The sequence below is a fragment of the Gadus morhua genome, chromosome 1 (genome assembly GCF_902167405.1).
Source record: "Gadus morhua chromosome 1, gadMor3.0, whole genome shotgun sequence".
NCBI classification, from domain to species: Eukaryota; Metazoa; Chordata; class Actinopteri; order Gadiformes; family Gadidae; genus Gadus; species Gadus morhua.
In genome coordinates, this window is record NC_044048.1 from 20,187,239 (window position 1) to 20,202,804 (window position 15,566).

The window sequence follows — 15,566 nt, forward strand, 5'->3', positions numbered from 1 at the left end:
GTTCAGGTTGTCAGCCCCCTTCCCGTCGGTTGACACGACAACCTCGGCCCGTCTGGCCCGAGATAAAGCCAACGTTTCCGTTCCGCGTCGTCTTGATTGCAGATAAAAGCGCTATCCTCTCCCGTGTGTTAGAGAGACTGATCTGGAGACAGCTGCTAGTGAGACCGTGCGCCAAAGTCCTTAACGTCTGAGTTAAATAAGCAAAACAAACGACACCAGAACCTTCGAGTAGCATTTTATTAACAAATGTTTCGGTACAAAATATTTTACATGTAAATCTAAAACAAGTAAGTAAAATACCCAAGAGTTTGTGCGCATGTGTGTATATGTCTGAGTGTGAGTGTTTCTGTGTGGGTGAGGGAGTCTAATTGTAAATACCACACGTCCCAGTTGTCAGACCATGGTGTCATATGTATACAGGAGATCACTTCAGAGCTATGGCGTTCAAACCCAGCCTTCCCCTATCTCGAAACATAGGTCAATCCTGCTGCCATCTCTGATTGACCCAATTAACATCGACCCGACGTCAACGCCAGCCAATCGGGAGCGTCGATGTCGTTTGATCCGATTGCTCTGCGTTAGTTTCTATTTATTTTTGCCTCTCTCTGGAACCGGTGTTGTCATAGAGACGGAGACTGCAGAGTCATGTGAGCCCAGCAGAGCTCAGCATGGAGACGAATCAACCAGATCCAATCTGAGCTCCTTCAGAGAGGCTGAATCCGACCACAAATACAACTGGATCCTCCTTCAGGGACTGTGTGTGTGTGTGTGTGTGTGTGTGTGTGTGTGTGTGTGTGTGTGTGTGTGTGTGTGTGTGTGTGTGTGTGTGTGTGTGTGTGTGTGTGTGTGTGTGTGTGTGTGTGTGTGTGTGTGTGTGTGTGTGTGTGTGTGTGTGTGTGTGTGTGTGTGTGTGTGTGTGTCTGTGTGTGTGTCTGTGATCAGAAGTTCTCCAGGAGGTCCATGATTCTCTTCTTCTCGGCCTCCTTGAACTCGGTGGCCTTGCCGTCGCCGATGCTCTCAGCGTATTCTGGAACACAAGAGCAGGTTCAGTCCCGTGGTTAGGGAGGCGGACACCCAGCCCAGAGGTCGCAGGTTCGATTCCCACCGCCTCCGGCCAAGCCTGCACTGTAGCAGGCATACTGACACAAGATGCCCTTCATCTATCCCTGAATTTTACAAATATTTGTACAATTTAAATAAATGTAATTGATCCAAGTTTTTTATCTGCAGTTTCAGTGTTCTGTTTTCAAAGATGGGATCAATAAAGTTGGTGATGATGTGAACCAGACGGCGTGTGTCTCACCTCTCATGATGTGTCTCACCACCTTCAAGGACCCTCCCCTCAGGTTGAGGATCTGGTGCACCCTTTGATGCAGCTAGACAGACAGACAGACAGACAGACAGACAGACAGACAGACAGACAGACAGACAGACAGAGAGACAGACAGAGAGACAGACAGAGAGACAGACAGACAGAGAGAGGGACACAGAGGATAACATTTTCATACAATTGGAATTATGGATGCGTGGCCTTTACCAAATGTCTGCACGGCCGCGTGTAGCTGAGTGTAGACAGAGGGGCTGATCTCCACCCGATGCAACAGTGTGTGTGTGTATACATAATGTATGTGTGTGTGTGTACCTGGGCGATGCCAGAGTTGCTGATCTCCACCATGATGTAATAGGGGTGTGTGTGTGTGTGTGTGTGTGTGTGTGTGTGTGTGTGTGTGTGTGTGTGTGTGTGTACCTGGGCGATGCCAGAGTTGCTGATCTCCACCATGATGTAGCAGATGAGCTGCAGGACGAACAGGCCGGCGTCCAGACGTCTGAGGTAGAACTCATCCTCCAGGCCGTCGTCCAGGATCTCCCCCCGACGCACCATCTCCTACACACACACACACACACATTATATACATATACATTACACACACTATATACATTTGCACAAGGCAGGCCGATGCACTTCTCCATGTTAATAAGAGCATTAAAATAAGAAAAATTAATGGCACAAAGAAATCAAGGGATATTTAGCATAGAAAAAACATTTGCGATTAATCGCGATTGCTCGCGATTAATCGTGAGTTAACTATGGCATTAATGCGATTAATCGCGATTAAATATTTTAATCGCTTGACAGCACTAATATATATATATATATATATATGATAGATGCAATACAGATATGAAAGTATTGTGATTCTGATACAATATTTATTGTTCTTGTGCGATTTAATCTCTTGTGGGTTTAATGCCGGGGTCTCCAGCCGCCCCCCAGGCAGCACTCCGTCCTGCTGGGACCACCGCCCCACCGCGGGGGGGGCGGCGGGGGGCTTTTCTCTGGTCTCCTAATTGACACGCACACTCCCCTGCATAGTTATCCATCTTAACAAGTAGCCAATAACAGAGCTCCGCCAATAGGCTCCCAGCTCTCATTCATCATCATTAGAGACTGGACCGGGAGAGAGACACACACAAATTAGAGAGAGAGAGACACACATTAGAGAGAGAGAGAGAGAGAGAGAGACACAAATTAGAGAGAGAGAGAGAGACACACACATTAGAGAGAGAGAGAGACACACACATTAGAGAGAGAGAGAGACACACACAAATTAGAGAGAGAGACACACACTTTAGAGAGAGAGAGACACACACATTAGAGAGAGAGAGAGAGAGAGAGAGAGAGACACACACACATTAGAGAGAGACACACACATTAGAGAGAGAGACACACACATTAGAGAGAGAGACACACACATTAGAGAGAGAGAGACACACACATTAGAGAGAGAGAGACACACACATTAGAGAGAGAGAGACACACACATTAGAGAGAGAGAGACACACACATTAGAGAGAGAGAGAGAGAGACACACACATTAGAGAGAGAGAGAGAGACACACACATTAGAGAGAGAGACGCACACACATTAGAGAGAGAGAGACACACATTAGAGAGAGAGACACACACACATTAGAGAGAGAGAGAAAGACACACACATTAGAGAGAGAGAGAAAGACACACACATTAGAGAGAGAGAGACACACACATTAGAGAGAGAGACACACACATTAGAGAGAGAGGGGCACACACATTAGAGAGAGAGAGACACACACATTAGAGAGAGAGACACACACATTAGAGAGAGACACACACATTAGAGAGAGAGAGAGACACACACATTAGAGAGAGAGAGACACACAAATTAGAGAGAGAGAGACACACATTAGAGAGAGAGAGACACACACATTAGAGAGAGAGAGACACACATTAGAGAGCGAGAGAGACACACACATTAGAGAGAGAGAGACACACACATTAGAGAGAGAGACACACACATTAGAGAGAGAGGGGCACACACATCAGAGAGAGAGAGAGACACACATTAGAAAGAGAGACACACAATAGAGAGAGAGAGACACACATTAGAGAGAGAGACAAACACATTAGAGAGAGAGGGACACACACATAAGAGAGAGAGAGACACACACACATTAGAGGGAGTGAGACACACACATTAGAGAGAGAGAGACACACACACATTAGAGAGAGAGAGAGACACACACATTAGAGAGAGAGAGACACACACACATTAGAGAGAGAGAGACACACACATTAGAGAGAGAGAGAGACACACACATTAGAGAGAGAGACACACATATTAGAGAGAGAGAGACACACATTAGAGAGAGAGAGACACACACATTAGAGAGAGAGAGACACACATTAGAGAGAGAGAGAGAGACACACATTAGAGAGAGAGAGACACACACATTAGAGAGAGAGAGAGACACACACATTAGAGAGAGAGGGGCACACACATTAGAGAGAGAGAGACACACACATTAGAGAGAGAGACACACAATAGAGAGAGAGACACACACATTAGAGAGAGAGAGACAAACACATTAGAGAGAGAGGGAAACACACATTAGAGAGAGAGAGACACACACATTAGACAGAGAGGGACACACACATTAGAGAGAGAGAGACAAACACATTAGAGAGAGAGGGACACACACATTAGAGAGATAGGGACACACACATTAGAGAGAGAGAGACACACACATTAGAGAGAAATACACATTAGAGAGAGAGAGACACACACATTAGAGAAAGAGACACACAGAGAGAGAGACACACACACATTAGATAGAGAGACACACACACACATTAGAGAGAGAGAGAGACACACATTAGAGAGAGAGACACACATTAGAGAGAGAGAGACACACACACACATTAGAGAGAGAGACACACACATTAGAGAGAGAGAGAGACACACACACATTAGAGAGAGACACACAGAGAGAAAGAGACACACCACATTAAAGAGAGACACACACACACCACATGAGGGAGAGAGAGACACTCGCACACATACACAAACATTATAGAGAGACACTCAGAGCGACCCTCACACACACACACATTATAAAGAGAGACACATACACACACACACACTATAGAGAGACACTCACACACACCCATTATAAAGAGAGACACACACACATTAAAAGGGAGAGACACACACACACACACGAGTGAGAGCGACACACACACACTATAGAGAGAGACACAAACACACACACACACACACACACACACACACACACAATATAGAGAGAGACACACACACACAGATTATAGAGACCCACACACAGACACACATTAGAGAGAGAGAGCGGGAGAAGACACACACTAGAGAGAGAAGAGACCCACACACAAATACACATTAGAGAGACCCAAACACACTCCTACTCCCCTCTGGTAGTTGCAGCTCAATGTCTCTCTGGCCATGAAGAACAAGTACAGAACCTCCGGCTTGACTCTCCATCAATCTCACCACAACAACATTACTGACATTCTTTAAACCTCCACTCAACCCACATCGCAGTGGAGCCACAGTTTACTGTCTGGTTCCCCTCCAGAGTACTACTGCAAACCCACGGAACAACACCCTAATACCAAAGTAGTGCTACTTCCTAATACCCATAGGAACCCACAGCAAGTACTTATACTGGTACTTATACAAAGAACACAGTACTAAGGCTACTGACCAACCGAATCCCTCCAAGACCGACCAACCGATTCCCTCCAAGACCGACCAACCGATTCCCTCCAAGACCGACCAACCGATTCCCTCCAAGACCGACCAACCGATTCCCTCCAAGACCGACCAACCGAATCCCTCCAAGACCGACCAACCGAATCCCTCCAAGACCGACCAACCGATTCCCTCCAAGACCGACTCCCAGAGCAGCAACGGATAAACCAAACCAATCTGACTCTGGCCGCTCTCAGGGCCAACGTTACAGGCCCGTTCGCTGGGACCACCCAACCATTGTTAAAGAGTTCCTAGAGGGAACAGGATATAGTGAATCAAGAAAATGTGAACAATAAACGTGAATCAAGAGAGTTCGAATAAAAGTATAAGGAGGGGATTAAACCGGGGACAGGGGAATAAAAAGTATGATTTTGGCGGTCTATCAGAATCCTCAAAGTACGCCATGAATCTCAGACCCGAGCCATTGGGTCTTAAAATGGTTCCTTTAATATAACGAGCGTGTGTTTCTACTTGGGCCAGTGGGGGGCGCTGGAGGAAAATGCACTGTTATTTACTACCGGCTGTGCGCTTATACGATTTAATCAATAAAAGAGATGTGACAGAAATACTTATGGCAGCGATGTTGGCATAAGCATCCTATATTTTCATCCTGGCCTTTAATAACAAACCCAGCGAGTCAATAGCAACGCTCCCCAAACAGCTAATGAAAATAAATGACCACCTAGCCACGGGGAGCTACAGGCCAGCACGAGAGACATTTACCCACGCACACGATTTAATCTCAGAGACAAAGTACGGGCTGGGCACGCAGCCTTATCTTCGATCAGATCAATTACACTTACACATATATCGTAATATATCAATACGCTGAGGAAACATCTAAAGTAAAAGGACTAAAGAAACAGGAAAGAGTCTCTGGTCTGTTCTGGTTAGATCACAGCGAGACAAAATGTCACCAGATCCTTCCCCATCAGAACCCTATCCAGTCTCTACCGACGACCGGATCAGACCGGGGAGGGAGGAGCACCTCATCAGACAATAGAGGAAGAGGAGGCGGGAGAGGAGGATAACGAGGAAGAGGATGAGGAAGGTTTGTCGACCACAGGTTCACAAAAGAATCGGACGACCTCCGAGCGACCAGAAGGAGAGGAGGAAGAGGAGGAGGAAGAGGAGGTGCAAGAGGAAGAGGAGGTGCAGGAGGAAGAGGGGCAGAAGGAAGAGGAGGTGAGGGAGGAAGAGGAGGGGCAGAAGGAAGAGGAGGGGCAGGAGGAGGAAGAGGAGGGGCAGAAGGAAGAGGAGGGGCAGGAGGAAGGGAGAGGTGTAGGAGGAGCAAAAGGAAGAGGATTTGCAGGAGGAGCAGGAGGAAGAGGAGGTGCAGGAGGAAGAGGAGGATGAGGAGCAGGAGGGGTATCTCACAGCAGTCCCCAGTGAGAGCAGACCCCCAGCCGCTACGCTCACGTAATAGGCTGCGATTCTGCTCTCCCTGAAACGCATTTCTGCCACACTGCATTCTCTGTGTCTCTGTGTCTGTGTGTCTGTGTGCGTGTGTGCGTGTGTGTGCATTCTGTGTGTGTGTGTGTTTGTATTCTGTGTGCATTCTGTATTTGTGTGTGTGCCTGGGTTCTTTGTGTTTCTGTAGTGTAAACCTACGTGTGTGTGGTTGGATGTGTGTTTTCATGTGCAGGTTTGATGTGCGTTAGTGTATTATTAAATCTTGGGAGTGTGTGTGTGTGTCTGTCCGATGGGAGTCTAGGATGCAGAATTAAAGCCGTTTCTCTCTTTGTCAGCAAGTTTGGCTAAACCCTCTGTGGGTCTGTGTGTGTTTGTGTGTAGAGAGAGACGGAGTGTGTGTGTGCGTTTGTGTGCGTTCTCATTAAAGTTGCAGCATGTTAAAACTTCAGCGGCAGGGGAGCCGGGCCGACACAGGTCTTTGTCTGATTTATTCATCTCTCAAGGTAATAAATAAAGCCTGGCACCTTGGTCCCTCAGTGCACGCACACACGCACACACACACACACACACTGAAGGGAACAGGCAGAGGCGTCTTGATCGTTCAGTTAAACTCCTTAAAACTTCCTCTGACACCTCTTCGGAGGAGGAGGAGGAGGAGGGGGTTGGCAATGCAGGGTTTACAGGAGGGGGGGGGGGTGTGTGTGTGTGTGTGTGTGTGTGTGTGTGTGTGTGTGTGTGTGTGTGTGTGTGTGTGTGTGTGTGTGTGAGGCTGGCAAAGCATCAAAGCTTAGCAGACTTGATGCTTGGCTAGCCTCCTTGAAAGCATAAGCCGACGACAAGGACACGCACACGCACACACACACACGCACACACACACACACGCTCTTTCCCCAATGTTTAGCGTGCACGGCTTTTGCTGAAGAGGGATTCCCGCTAAAAACAACGCCACAACCGTCACAACACAGCTGGGGCCCCCGCGGCCCAGTCCTCCGTCCTCGCCAACACCCTACACACACCCCACCCTAACACCTGCCGCCCGCCCCCCCCCCCACAGCGGAGGAGCCAGGGATGGACAGGGGGCCAGCAGCAGGAGACGCAGCAGGAGATGCAGCGGACAGCCGGAGTAATTACTTGTCAGGGAGTCAATTCAGCGGCTAGTTAGAGGCTGGTTATGACAGCCCCTCAGAGAGGGGGAGGAGGGAGAGGAAGAGGAAGAGGGAGGGAGGTGGGGAAGATAGAAGGAGAGAAGGAAGGGGAGGAGGAGGGGGGGGGAGATAGATGGAGAGAAGGAAGGGGAGGAGGTGGGGGGAGAGGAAGAGGAAGAGGGAGGGAGGAGGAGGAGATAGATTGAGAGAAGGTAGGGGAGGCGGAGGAGGAGGAGGGGGGAGGATATAGATGGAGAGAAGGAAGGGAGGAGGGAGGGGGGGAGAGGGAGGAGGCGGGGATTTGGAAAGAGGAGGGAAAGGAAAAGGTAGAGAAGGAGGAAGAGGAAGATGCCGAGAAGGGAGGGGAGGCAGAGGGAGGTGGAAGAGAGGAGGAGAGACGAAGGAGAACGGGGAGGATGTGAGGAACTATTAGAAAAAAGGGAGGCAAGAGGTGTAAACAGACCCACACACAGAGGTATACACACACACACGCACGGACAGAGGGACGCACACACACACGCAAAAAACAGCCACACGCACACAGACACATAAAAACAGCAAAACACACAAACACACACACACAGACACATACGACTTCATGAAAGGAAGTGTAGTTAAAATTTGGAGAGAGAGAATGAGCGGAGAGAGAGAAAGAGAGAGATGTGCCAAGGTGGGAGAAAAAATAAGCTGCTTATTAAGATTGGTTCCACAGACTAGAGAGAGGAAGGGAGGGAGCGAGAGAGAGATCAAGAGAGGAGAGAGCTGGGTGGAGGAGAGGGCGCAGGGACAGCTCTCCTCTGCTATCCTCATGAGAAATCTGTGGATGTTGCAGTTGAAAAACATTTTGGTTCGGAGCCCTTCTAACACCTTTAACCACAGCAGAAAATGAGGGAGAGGGAGCGGGCGAGAGAGAACAGGATACATACATAGAGAGAGAGAGACGGCCCAAATCACAACAAGAGGGGAAAACGTTAGAGAGGAGGCTACAGAGAGAGACAGAGAGTGACAGAGAGACCGACAGAGAGACAAAGAGAGAGACAGAGACAGAGTCAGAGATAGAGACAGAAACAGACGGAGTGAGAGAGGGTAAAGGAGTGAGACAGACCGAGGAAGAGAGAGAGAGACAGAGTGGGTTTAGAGAGATGGGGACAAACAGGGTGATAGAGGGTGAGAGACTGACCTAACATGGGCTACAGGCAGAAGGCTGACATAGCTATCATCCTATTAAACAAAACGTATAGTAGCAAGAGGCCCAAACAGTCCATCAGAACCCCCACCAGCCGAGGGCAACAAAGGCCTCATGTAGGGCAGTGGTTCACTGGGACCGACAAGACCACAGAACAACAGCCTACTATCCCAATACAAACTGCTCCAGAACTCCCGGGACAGCAGCATGTGTCTGCAGTGACCGGTTTGCATTCGACCACATTGGCCTGTCACATACAAGGGTAACGTACATGTCTGCACATAAGCACGGGATGTAGAAAAATGTAGGAATGTTGTCGATTTATAAATGTAATCAGCTCTTTGTGAATCCTCTACTGTGGTGCTTGAACCACCAAATGCTTTCACTCTCTAAAAGGGTTGATATTATGCCACCAGGTGTGAGTGTGATAAGCGTTCACGAGCTGTTTGAAAAACCGCCTTTTCCTGTGTTTTTGTGACATCACAAGTGGGCTTGTCCACCTAGACATATGCTGGATAAAAGGCAGTTTCAAACAGCCTCTACGGGCTAATCACACTCACAGCAGGTGGCATAGTTTCACCCCGTTAACCGAGCGCATCCACGTAAACACTCCCAACACCAACTGTACGTTCACACCCAAAGCTGTAAAATATGCAAAATCGCCAAATAGCTCAAAACACAACGCTGTCCAAAATATTTACAGCTCATATTGCCCTTGCGTTTTCTCGCGTATGTTTACTGGGACCCATGCCGACGAGAGACATCTACATTCTGATTGGCTGGCGGCCATTTACAGCCGAAACGCTACTAGCTCATTTGCATAGAGTTGAGCTGTTTTCAACTCTCACTTACAGCTTTACAGCTTTAAAGCTATCGCTCAAGCGTTTTATCGCTCCAATCACTTTATCACTCATGTCTAATAGATAGTGAATGGGCGTTCATCACTCAAAACGCTTTACAGCTTTTGGTGTGAACGCACAGTAATAGGTTCACATCCTGTTCTGTGTGAAGGTCAGTAGCCCCTCCCCCTACAGGTCAGTAGCTCCTCCCCCTACAGGTCAGTAGCGCCTCCCCCTACAGGTCAGTGGCGCCTCCCCCTACAGGTCAATGGCTCCTCCCCCTACAGGTCAATAGCTCCTCCCCCTACAGGTCAGTAGCTCCTCCCCCTACAGGTCAGTAGCTCCTCCCCCTACAGGTCAGTAGCTCCTCCCCCTACAGGTCAGTAGCTCCTCCCCATACTGCATGCCATTGGTTCCTTTAGCTCATGGTTTTAAAGCATTGCTGGAGGGTTAGAACCGAAACACCAGGAGCTGAACCTACCCCAGGATACCACGATATATACAGGTGCTGGTCATATTATTAGAATATCATGAAAAAGTTGATTTATTTCATTAATTCCATTTAGAAAGTCAAACCTGTAGAATGTATACATTCATTCCAAACAGACTGATACATTATAAGTGTTTTTTGCCAAAAAGAAGATGATTATAGCTGACAACCAATGAAAACCCTAAATTCAACATCTCAGAAAATTAGAATATGGTGAAAAGGTCAGATATTGAAGACACCTGGTGCCACACTCTAATTAGCTAACTAACTCAAAACACCTGGAAAAGCCTTTAAATGGTCTCTCGTTTTGATTCTGTATGACACACAATCATGGGGAAGACTGCTGACTTGACAACTGTCCAAAAGATGACCATTGATACTTTAAAGAAGGAGGGCAAGACACAAAAGGTCATTGCCAAAGAGGTTGGATGTTCCCAGAGCTCTGTGTCCAAGCACATTAATAGAGAGGCGAAGGGAAGAAAAAGATGTGGTAGAAAAGAGTGTACAAGCAAGAGGGATAAACGCGCCCTGGAGAGGATTGTCAAACAAAACCGATTCAAAAATGTGGGGGAGATCCACAAAGAGTGGACTGTAGCTGGAGTCAGTGCTTCAAGAAGCACCACACACCGACGTATGCAAGATATGGGCTTCAGCTGTCGCATTCCTCGTGTAAAGCCACTCTTGAATAAGAGACAACGTCAAAAGCGTCTCGCCTGGGCTCAAGACAAAAAGGACTGGACTGCTGCTGAGTGGTCCAAAGTTATGTTTTCAGATGAAAGTAAATTTTGTATCTCCTTTGGAAATCAAGGTCCCAGAGTCTGGAGGAAGACAGGAGAGGCACAGAATCCACGTTGCCTGAAGTCCAGTGTAAAATTTCCACAGTCAGTAATGGTCTGGGGTGCCATGTCATCTGCTGCTGTTGGTCCACTGTGTTTCCTGAGGTCCAGGGTCAATGCAGCAGTCTACCAGGAAGTTTTAGAACACTTTATGCTGCCTGCCGCGGACCAACTTTATGGAGGTGACGATTTCATTTTCCAACATGACTTGGCACCTGCACACAGTGCCAAATCTACCAGTACCTGGTTTAAGGACCATGGTATCCCTCTTCTTGATTGGCCTGCAAACTCACCTGACCTTAACCCCATAGAAAACCTATGGGGTATTGTGAAGCGGAAGATGCGAGATGCCAGACCCAACAATGCTGAAGAGCTGAAGGCCACTATTAAAGCAACCTGGGCTCTCATAACACCTGAGGAGTGCAACAGACTGGTCGACTCCATGCCACGTCGTATTGCTGCAGCAATTCAGGCAAAAGGAGCTGCAACTAAGTATTGATTGCCATACATGCTGAAACTTTCCATGTTCATACTTTTCAGTTGGCCCACATTTCTAAAAAATCATTTTTTGTACTAGTCGTAACTAATATTCTAATTTTCTGAGATACTGAATTTGGGATTTTCAGTAATTGTCAGTACTAATCATCCAAATTAAAAGAAATAAACATTTCAAATATATCACTCTGTGTGTAATGAATTGATATAATATGTAAGTTTCACGTTCTGAATATAATTACTGAAATAAATCAACTTTTTCATGATATTCTAATAATTTGACCAGCACCTGTATATACTGAATAACGGCAGATATATCTATACCGTGAATATTGGTTGATATTTATTCAGTCCCCTAAAGTGAAGCGTCGGTTGGGCTCTCGTTGTAACCCAGCCAAACTCCTCCACCCTAAACCATTACAATCACGCATCAAACACGGTTAAAACAATTACTCTTTTACGTAATTTCCTCCCTTTATATTCGTTAGCCAGCGTCACGAGCAACCATTGTACGGTTTTTTAAGTGGAACATATTATCAGTGATATTGGTTCCGGAGACTGGGGTCCCTAATGGAGGCGATGGGGGACGGTCGCTGGGCTCAGCCGGAGCCCCAACGGACTCTGCTGCTCCAAGATGGCCGCCGGCGGAGGACAGTGTTAGCCCTTTATGTTTCCTGTACGGCTTATCACTACCTTATCACTAGCGCACACATCCTCCCTCTGAGCACCCAGATAACGGGGGAGGGACAGAGAGACAGAGAAGGGGGGTTAGCGAGAGAGAGCGAGAGAGAGCGAGAGCGAGAGAGAGAGAGAATGAGAATGTCAAGCTGTCCTGCTGGCCTTTTCTTGGCGTTCTCGCCACAGTAGCCGTCTGAGGAATTTATCTAGTGCCACTGTGTGATAGAGATCTGGATGCCTCCCTCTCTCCTCCCCCCCTCCCCCAGACCTCTCTTCTTTCGGAGGTAATCTGGTTTCATCCACGTCCATCGCTCCCTTCTCCTCTTCATTTACACACTAAATATTCAGCCCTCTCATTTTTCTCTTCCTCCCTCTCTCGTTCTCCATCTCCCTCTCCCTCTCTCCCTCGCCCCTCCGAGTCGACCCCCACTATCTCCCGCTACCCTCCCTCCCTCTATCTCCTGCTCTCTCCTTTTCTTCCTCCATCTTTTGCCCTCCCCCCTTTCTTGCTTTTTCTCTCCCCCTCCCTCCATGAACAGCCCTCCCTCCCTCCCTCCAACTGCCTTTCTCTCTTTTTCAGAGAGCCATCATGAACCCCGGTATTCTATCAGTTTTGCTCCTGCAACAGTCTGCCTGTCGGTCTGTCTCCCTGCCTCCCCGTCTACCTGTCGGTCCACCTCCAGGGGAGGACAGACAGGTGTTTTGAGTCGCAGCAAAAGACCTGTGGTATGTCTGCCTCCCTGTCTACATGTCTGTCTGCCTCAAGGGCAGGACAGACGGGTCCTGTGTGTAGCAGCAGCAGCAGCGATATTTCTGTCTGTCTGCCTGTCGGCCTGCCTCCCTCTTGGGCAGGACAGACAGGTCCGGTGACTAGCAGCAGCAGTGGTGGTGTGTCTGCCTGCCTGTCTGTCTGTGTCCAGGCGAGGACAGACAGGTCCTCTGAGGAGCAGCAGTATGATTAATATTAATGGGATTATTTTTAGATGCGTACGTGTTTCTCGCCCTCGATCCTCTTGTCAGCCTGCTGGACCGCCTCGAGGTAGGTAAAGTGGAGCTCCATCAGCCTGTCCACCTGGGGGGAGAGAGAGGGAGGGAGAGAGAGACAGAGAGACAAAGAGAGAGGGAGAGACAGAGACACAGACAGAGGGGGAGGGAGAGGGAGAGGGAGAGGGAGAGGGAGACAGAGACAGAGACAGAGACAGAGAAAGAGAGATAGACGCATAGACAGACAGAAAGGGACGAAGAGAGGCTAAATTAAAAATAGATACGCTTCAAATGAAGACAACAGGGACAGAGCAGATTGTGTAGTCTTCACGCACACACACACACACACACACACACCAGGGGAGGAGGTGACTGCCAGCCCGCTGTGCTCCACATACTAAACAACAGCTCCGCTCTTCACGGCGCCTCCAACGCTACGTTAGCGTCCCATCAGCCACCATGCTGCTCTATGAGGGCGTCACATGATCAGAGCGGAGCACCACGTCGGGGACCTGCTTTGTTCTTAACTCCATCTCCTACCGTCTCTCACCTCTCCCTCACTCACACACCACGTCCACGGCGAAGGTGTGAAAGAGGAATGCGTGTGCTCGTCTTAGCATGCGTGTGGGTGGGATCCATGTGTGGCTGAAGTCGTTTGTGTGCAAATGAGCACCTGGTGCGCTCGAGTGTGCATCGGTGTGTGCGCATGTGTGGTAGCGTGTGTGGGGTAGCATGTGTGCGGTAGCGTGTGTGCGGTAGCATGTTTGGTAGCGTGTGTGCGGTAGCGTGTGTTTGGTAGCGTGTGGGTGGTAGCGTGTGTGCGGTAGCGTGTGGGCGGTAGTGTGTGCGGTAGCGTGTGTGCGGTAGCATGTGTGCGGTAGCATGTGTGCGGTAGCATGTTTGGTAGCGTGTGGGCGGTAGCGTGTGGGCGGTAGCGTGTGGGCGGTAGCGTGTGTGCGGTAGCGTGCGGGCGGTAGCATGAGCCCACCTTCTCACAGTCGTTCTCGGTGAACTTGCTGAGCAGCCGGCTCCTCTGCTGGGCCTTCAGGTTCCTCAGCATGGACGAGATGATGGAGCTCACGTGCTCTGCAGGACCACAAGAGGACACGGGCCGTGAACACTCAGAACTCACCCGGCCAGGGCTGCCCCCTCCTGGGCCTCCACGCACAATCATAAGGAACCGGGTCCGAGAGGAACCGGGTCCGAGAGGTACCGGGTCCGAGAGGTACCGGGTCTCAGAGGTACCGGGTCTCAGAGGTACCGGGTCTCAGAGGTACCGGGTCCGAGAGGTACCGGGTCCGAGAGGTACCGGGTCCGAGAGGTACCGGGTCCGAGAGGTACCGGGTCCGAGAGGTACAGGGTGCAACACTCCTTCTGGAAGTGACATTTTGGAGCTGCTCCAGTTCCACAGGCCGCAGACGTCTTCTCAGAGGCAGGGGTTGACACTAACGGTTGCCCGCTTGCCCGGGGCAAGTAAAAAAAATGTTTGGGCAAGTTGAGATTTTTTCTGGTTGCCCGAACGGGCAAGTGGATTTTGGGTGGATGTTAATATAAAAGCTATTTATTCAAATGTTTTTAGAAACGGCAGAACAACCTTTTGTTCCTCAAAACCACACAAAATAGAAGTATTTGCAATTGATCAGCGCGCTGTCTTCTCTTCTCTCGGAAAAGCGAGTTAACAGACACGCATCGCTTCAGTGCGAATATAGCCCCGCCTTCTGTCACTCACTCGCAGTGCGGTCTCTGGCAGTGATTCGCTAAAGGTTAGCCAACACAGCTAGCATCTCAAGTGCAGCACCTCCGCGAACGGTTTAGGTAGAAGTTAAATGGAGTAGTGATGGAGGAGTGCAGTTTGGAAGTACTTTGGATTGAGGCAAATTATCAAGGAAAGTCAAGAACACGGTTTTGGGTTTCATAACTGTGCACATGCACACAGCAATAGCGATCTTTTTCACGAAATTGGACCCTCACAAACTATATATTACATGAAAGCTGAGCCTCCACTTATTCCAACAGTCCAAACCATATCATTCTGTGACTAAAACTCGCAAATAACAACTTAAGAAGAAACGTCCCCTTTTCTTTTAACAACCAAAAATGAAGTATTACCTTTGTGATTTTTGTCCACAAAGTTGATTCTGATCTAATAAAACCACCATAAACAGATTATCCAGTATCTGGGCCAAATTTTGCAACTTAACATGGTGTTTTCAATCAATGAATAAGAGAAGGTTTCTTAGGAAATAGGTAAATTGCCTTCAATCAGAAAACATTCTTCAGGGCAATCTAGTGGCCATATATTTATTTGCGAGTGTTTGGCTTGGTGCATTCAATTGCCCTGAACTTTAAATAGAGGTGTCAAGTGTCAAAATTGTAAGATATCTACCTTTATTTGT

General features: G+C 48.5%; 1 protein-coding gene across 1 annotated transcript in view; it reads right to left on the reverse strand.

The window, feature by feature from the left end:
• Positions 1-219: 219 nt before the first annotated feature.
• The window catches only part of ctnnbl1 (catenin, beta like 1), a 36,587-nt gene continuing 21,240 nt past the window's right edge, over positions 220-15,566 (reverse strand). The window contains exons 12-16 of the mRNA XM_030366476.1: positions 14,159-14,256; positions 13,178-13,258; positions 1,748-1,885; positions 1,304-1,376; positions 220-1,027 (exon numbers count right to left, since the gene is read on the reverse strand). Of these exons, the coding sequence (XP_030222336.1) occupies positions 939-1,027; positions 1,304-1,376; positions 1,748-1,885; positions 13,178-13,258; positions 14,159-14,256 (479 nt within the window). The 3' untranslated portion in view covers positions 220-938. The remainder of the gene's footprint in view (positions 1,028-1,303; positions 1,377-1,747; positions 1,886-13,177; positions 13,259-14,158; positions 14,257-15,566) is intronic.